At 58.8% G+C, this 6,776-nt stretch overlaps 2 protein-coding genes across 2 annotated transcripts; one reads left to right on the top strand and one right to left on the bottom strand.

Moving 5' to 3' along the window:
* Positions 1 to 959: 959 nt before the first annotated feature.
* Positions 960 to 2,801, top strand: GUITHDRAFT_121103 (hypothetical protein; the record flags this gene model as incomplete). The annotated part of the gene is made up of 1 exon (XM_005819628.1): positions 960 to 2,801. The coding sequence occupies one exon, from the start codon at positions 960 to 962 to the stop codon at positions 2,799 to 2,801; it is 1,842 nt and encodes a 613-aa protein (XP_005819685.1).
* Positions 2,802 to 2,907: 106 nt separating this feature from the next.
* On the bottom strand, positions 2,908 to 3,528 carry GUITHDRAFT_48712 (hypothetical protein; the record flags this gene model as incomplete). The annotated part of the gene is made up of 1 exon (XM_005819627.1): positions 2,908 to 3,528. A coding segment is annotated over one exon (621 nt), but the record flags the coding sequence as incomplete, so codon positions are not given.
* Between the last annotated feature and the right edge of the window lie 3,248 nt (positions 3,529 to 6,776).

Here is a 6,776-nt window from a genome sequence, read left to right as displayed (position 1 = left end):
CTTGTCTCCTCGTCTCTTATTCTCCTTGTCTCGTCTCTCGTCGTCTCGTCTATCCTGTTCTCTCCTCTCCTCTCCTCTCCTCTCCTCTCCTCTCCTCTCCTCTCCTCTCCTCTCCCCTCCTCTCCCCTCCTCTCCCCTCCTCTCCTCTCCTCTCCTCTCCTCTCGCTCTGCTCTCCTCTCTCCACTTCTGTTTTCTCTTTACTAAAGTTAACTTAATATTATAACTACTTATAATATTAAAAAATTTTAAGATGTTGTGCAAGTTTGAATTCATTTGAATAGTGGACCCGACCCATGCACCCACCCCTGACCCACCAGTACCCCTATGAAACGGCATTATCAATTGAAGTACCCATAAAGTTTATATAAAGTACCCGGTACTTTACTACATTAGTTTTCATGTTTTGTCCTATCACCCTATCTAATTTAGGTACTACCCCTTTCTTACAACAACACGCTACCCCCACCCTTGACACACTCTTCTACCCCCACCCATCAATCGACTACAGGGACCTCTAAGTACCCCCTACTTTCCCTCATTTTCATTTCCAAAGAGGGGGTGTTGAATTCCTCCCACCGGTACATAGCGATTCAGGACTGCCGCCATGAACACAGTCATAGATAGCAGGGCGCGCATGAAGATGCAGGAAGAAGAGTGAAGATGGCGGAAGGATGGGAGAGAGAAGATGAAGAACGGCAGAGGGAGGAGCGAGGGAGCAAAGGGATGCAAGATGGGCAGACTTGTAAGGACACAGTTCACAGGACGAGGGGAGCAGGGAGGGGGAGGAAGAATCGAAGAGTGTGGGCACAGATAGAATGGCGTATCAGGCAAGAAGTGGGTGAACACATCGTGAACATGGCTCAATGAATGCTTGGTTTGTCTGACCCTGTCTCAGGTCACCTGTACATGAAGGTCAGACGACGCGTCGCGGCTTGACAGTGACTCTCAGCTGCCCGCCATGCCTCCTCGTAGATATGGAAAGTCTTTGAAACCAGTGTTGATCTCTACCGCTCCTGTCCCTCTAGTCTCGGAGAAGAGCCAAGATGGGCATGACGTTGAGACTCTCTTGGAGGCTGGTGCTTCAACGACAGTCTTTGGAGAGCTGCTGGAGCCAGACTCAGCATGCAACTCGTTGGATGACTTCGACTTCTCTGACAACGTTTCTGCTTGGAAGGTGCAGGGTGAGAACAAGCTCAAGAGTTCCAAGGGGCCAGGCAAGGACTCGAGCGAACCCTTGCTCTCAGACCTCGCACACTCCAAGAGGTCGAACCAATCAGGCGAGTCGGACAGGAAAACAAAACAAGCGAGAAGCAGCAAAGAGCCGATAGCAATACAGCAGGTTTCAACGAGCTTTATTGGTGAATTCGGACAAGCACGAGCGAAGCTGGATGACATCGAGTTCGTTATCGACGGCTTGCAGTCCTCGCAGTCAACCGACGTGCGCATGGCTTCAACAGTCTCTCTTGTCAAGCTGTGCAGGGATGGTGAGATGCGCGCGCTCTTGCGAGCTCACTCGCTAGTCGACAAGGTGCTCGAGTGCTTGCAGAGCATCGCAGACACAGACGATTCTCTCATGCTGCCTGTTGCGGCTTCGCTCTTCTACTTGAGCCTCGACTCGGCCAACACTCAGATGCTGACTAGCGAGAGCTGCCGCCTGCTGTTTCAGGTTATGACGTCTCCCGCGTCCACCAAGGTGCAAATAACGCATCAGGTGCAAGAAGCAAAACCGATGAGGAGATTCCAAAAGCGAAAATCTGACGAGCCAACAGCAAACAAGTTCCATGACCTTGCTGGTAAAGTGATAGAGGTCTGCATCCAAGATTGCGATGTGCTTGAAATCCCGCCGCATGCCGAGGGGAAGGAAAGTTTCGTGACAGCTGAGCACCTCATGGTGTTGGCCTGCTCGCTGCTGCTCTCCAGGGACTCTTCTTTCCGTGAGTCTTTCCGGGCCATCGGCGGGCTTGAGAAAGGCTGCGAGCTGCTACAGGGATCACTCAAGCATACTGCCATGAAGAGACAGTCGTGGTGGGCTGACTCCCTCCAGCTCTATCGTATCGGAAGAGACCTGTCGCTGGTGGAGGCGATGACGTTCATGAGCGAGGCGAACCAACGAGGTGTGCTGGAACAAAGTTCGAGCGTCGTTGCCGGGCTGATCGGGTTGGTGTCGACAATCACTGAGGAGATCAGGGCGAGGGCTGAGCGAGACGAGATGAGCTCCAAGGTCGAGAAGTGTCGGCTCTCAGCCCTCAAGATCCTCGTCAACTTGACGAACCACAACGAGACCGGCTGGCGGCAGTTCGGCGCTTCGGGGGGCGTAGAGAAGATCTTCCATGTGCTCGAGGCCTGTAGCTCGACGAGCTCTGCTGACAGCTACGATGCGCTGACCCTGAGCCTGGGGCTGATCATCAACTGCGTTGAGTTGAGTGCTGAGAACAGAGAGCAGCTGCTTGTGGTCGAGGCCAGAGGCGGAAAGAAGTCGCTGGAGCTGCTGACGGAGATGTTTCGCTCCAAAGTGATCCTAGTGAATGGAGGGATCAAGTTCGACAAGATGAAGATCGAGGATCTCGTCCTGGCGGCCTACACCTCTGTCCTCATAGGCTGCAGTATCCAAGAGAGCCCAGCAGGACTGGAGGTGGTGAAGGAGGGGCTGGGGGAGTGGACGCTGCTGTCTCTGATTCAGGTGCTTGACTACTTCATCGTATGCCATCAGGAGGCGGACAAAGGTCAGACGGCCACAGAGGAGTTCATCAATTCTCTCCAGAGCGTCGTCAAGGTCCTCGCCAAGCTCGCGCGGCCCTGACGCTTGCTTGTGTACCATTATCTCTCCCAATAGATCCCAGCTCAGTCCAACATGTCCCCCACCCTCAACGGCGGATCCAAACCCTCGTGCAGGAGGGGACGAAGGGAGTCGTTGTGCTCCTCGCCCCCCAGCAGATCACCTGCCGCTTGTTGGCGTCGATGCCGCACGAGAAGTCTTGACCCGCTGCCATGGCCTCGAACCTTCGGTTGGGGGCTGCAGCCTGACCCTCCAGGTTCCTTCCCCAGCAGAGCCCTCCTCCGTTGGCCTTTACAGCACATGAGTGCCTCCCCCCCGCACTGACGGAGGTGAAGTAGCCTGAGACGTTGCTCGCCTGCCCGAACTCGTTGCTCCCCCAGCACACCATCTGCTTCTTCTCGTCTATGGCGCACGAGTGCTTCCATCCAGCTGAGACCCACGTGAACTTCCCAGCTGGCGCTCTCGCTTGCCCGTCCGTGTTCTTCCCCCAGCACCGCACCGCTCCTCGTCGCCGCGTCACGTCCTCCGCGTCCACAGCCTCAAGCGCGCAGGAGTGCATGGAGCCGGAGCTGATCATGACGAAGTTGGAGGAGGGAGGGTTGCGGAGCTGTCCCTCGCGGTTGTCTCCGAAGCATGCAATGCTCCTGTTGCTGAGCAGCAAGCAGACGTGCGCTGCCCCGGCGCTGATCTGGAGGGCGACGAGGGAGGGAGGGGGAGAGGCGCGCTGGAAAGAGTTGCTTCCCCAGCAGACAGGGTGGCGGCTGAAGAGGGAGAGGGCGCAGGAGAAGTGGTCGCCTGCCGTTACCTGCTCGAACTTCCCAGCTGGCCCCTCGCTCTGCCTCGCGTCGTTGAGCCCCCAGCACTGAACCCCGTCGTTGACGTTGACAGCGCACGCGTGCCCGGCCCCAGCTGAGAGAGCCCCCGCTAGCGCCTTCTTGGTCAGCACGCCGTCCGTGACCTCGAGCTCCTGCAGGGTGGCGGCCAGCTGCTCTCTGAGCTCGTCTCTCCTCATCTCGAGAGCTCTCTTCGCCGACTCCAGCCCCTGCATCTGCTCCACGTACTGCAGCTCGAGCACAGCTCGGAAGTCTCTGGCCTGCTGGAGGAGGCTCAGCCTCTGCGTGTAGATCTTCCCCTCGGTGATGAGGGCGTTGATGTTGGTCGTGTAGTCGGTCAGCTGCCCGTCGAACCAGCTTCTGTCCCTCTCGTGCTGCAGCTCCGCCATCCTCGCCGCCTGGTAGGCTGCCGTCAGCTGCTCCTCCACCTGCAGCATCTGCCTCGTTCCCTGCGTCTGCAGCCATCGGATCCTCGCCTGAACGGCCTCGCTCTCGCGCATCGAGTCGCAGTCGAGGAAGCTTCTGTTGGGGTACAGCTCCTTCCTCCTTCCCTCCCCGCACTTCACCTCCATCCGCTGCACGTCCCCCAGCAGCGTCACGTTGCGACTCTTCCCCGTCGCCCCCGCCAGCACGTAGAGGCTTCCGGTCAGCATTGCCACCATCACGTGCGCGAGGCGGTCGGGGATGCTGACGTCACTCGCCACCTGCCGCCACGTGAGGTCGGAGAGGGTCAGGTAGTGAACGTCTCCCAGCAGCCGCACGCTCTTGGAGACCAGCTCCATCTCCATCCCCCCGTACACCCACATCCTCCCTCCCTTCACAGCCGCCGCATGCCCAGCCCGGGGAGCCGGAGGCTGACCGAGGGCGACGGGTCGCTTCCACCTCTGCGATCGCACGGAGAAGACGGAGAGGTCGTTGAGCAGAAGTCCCAGCTGCGCCTGCCCCCCGAACAGGATCAGGTTGTCGCCTCCGTCCGCCACCAGCGTGTGGTGAGACCTGGCGGCAGGGAGGTCGGGGAGGGAGCTGAGAGACGTCCAGACGTTGGAGGAGGTGTTGAAGGAGAAGAAATCGCCGAGCTTCACGTCCAGCTGAAGGCTCAGGTTGAGGTAGGGCAGCAGGCTCTCCTGCACCGGCAGGACCTGCGAGGGCACGCGACCTCCGAAGAGGAACATGCGCTCTTGGAACATGACGGCAGCATGGTGGCTCCTCGCCTCCGGTCGCGCTCCCTCCTGCTTCACCTCTGACCACGAGAAACCCCTCGGCAGCGTCCTCACCCGCATGCCCTTGATCCCCCACCACAAATCCAGCTCGTTCGGATCAGCCGACGTCACGTTGATAGTCAGCCGCAAAGTCGACGAGTTGTGAGGAAGAGTCACGTTGACCTTGATCCTCCTCTCCCCCAGCAGGCCCCCGGCTGCCTGCTCGCCGCACTCGTTCCTGTCCGTGATGTTGGAGTAGAGCGACTGAGACCAGACGAGCGTCTGGTCGACCAACAGCTGGGCGGTCGCGCCCTGCCAGAGGTCGATCTTGATGAAGTCGAAGGAGAGGGAGACGGCTGTGTGCGAGGAGCTGATGCTGTACAGCTTGCTGATGCTGCTCCTGTACCCCAGCTGTTGATACCCTCCCAGGATCGTTCCAAACTCCCCGCAGATCGACGTCGCCGACACTCCGACCCAGTTCTGAGTACCGTACACATAGTCCTCTACCGCCCAAACCTTCCGGTCGTAGGCGGCGGCGACGGTCAGTCCATTTCCAGCTGTGCTGAGGGCGAAGAGCTGATTTGACACACTGTCAAGCTCGTCCACCCCTCCAAACACCCACATGACGTTCTGGGGGACAGCTGGAGTCTTCCGGGCGTGGGGATCGGAGAGGAGGAAGTGAGACCCTTCGGCGAGGAGGCTCGAGAGCGCGGGGATGATGTTGTATCTTCCAGCTGCGTTGTAGGAGATCACTCCCTCGTACCCCGCCAGCGGGCCTGACACCACCTGCAACCGCCACCCGCTCCACAGGGAGGAGCCCTGGGCCGGCACGTCCTGCAGTCGCTTCCCCCCCTCCTCTGTCGTCACCTCCAGCACTACGCAGCTGCACCCTCTTGCGCTTTCCCTGCAGGGCTGCGAGCCCGTCAGCACGTGCGTCTCGACCCCACCTGAGCAGGCAGACAAGGAGCCTCCTAGCACGAAGTGACCTCTGATCGCCTCCAGCTGGGGTTGTGTTGGGTGCCCGCTGGCGTCGAAGAGCGTGTCATGCGGCTTCAGCAGCCCCCCGTACGACTCCTGCGTGGGGTACGGCATCGGCCTGGCCGCCCCAGCTCCTGTCCAGCAGGCAGAGTGACCCCATCGCGCCGGAGGGCTGCCTCCTACCTCGACCTCGGACAAGCTGCCATCTGCCCGTCATGTCACACAAGATTCAAGCGAAGCGAGGAGACGTAGAGAGAGACGAGGGAGGGGGAGGAAGGGAGGAAAGAGGACCGCGGGGGTTGAAGTAGAGAGTGTCGTTTCTCGCTCCCTCGACGTCTCTTCCCCCGAAGATGATCAGGTTCCCTTGCCAGTCAGGAAACAGCTGCTCCCCTACATTCTCCACGTGCTCCACTGCCGTCGCGTACTCGCGGGCAATCGATATGCTGATGTTTGAAAGCATGCTGCTGATGTTGTAGCTGCTCCAGGCGATGCTCAACACCTCCTTCCCTGCTGCTACATCAGATGCCCAAGAACAAGAGAATGAGAGTGCATGTTAGATACTACAAGACAAGACAAGCTTGTGACTGCACAAGTGGAGAATGTTGTTTAGCTATACCTTCACATGTGGTTTCTTGCAGTTGTCCGTAGACCAGAACAGCGCCTCCTCCTCGATCTATCCACAAGCTTCCGCTCAGCATGAGCAGCACTACGGCAAGGAGGAGGGTCGTCCGATGCATGTCTAAGCCTCCGTCTTCTGACGGTCTTCCAGCTCTCTGCTCGGTAAGTACTGTCAGTCTGTTTGTTCTTGGTACGGCTCCATCCCCTTCTCAAATTCACTCCTCTGCTCTGCTCTGCTCTGCTCTGCCCTGCCCTGCCCTGCCCTGCCCTCTCGTCTCGTCTCGTCTCGTCTCCTCTCGTCTCCTCTCTCCCTCCTCCCTGTCCTTCCCTGTCCTCCCCTGTCCTCCCCTCTCGTCCTCCTCTCGTCTCTC

The sequence above is a fragment of the Guillardia theta genome (assembly GCF_000315625.1).
Source record: "Guillardia theta CCMP2712 unplaced genomic scaffold GUITHscaffold_213, whole genome shotgun sequence".
In the NCBI taxonomy this organism is placed as follows: Eukaryota; class Cryptophyceae; order Pyrenomonadales; family Geminigeraceae; genus Guillardia; species Guillardia theta.
This window is presented reverse-complemented; position numbering and strand designations above follow the sequence as displayed.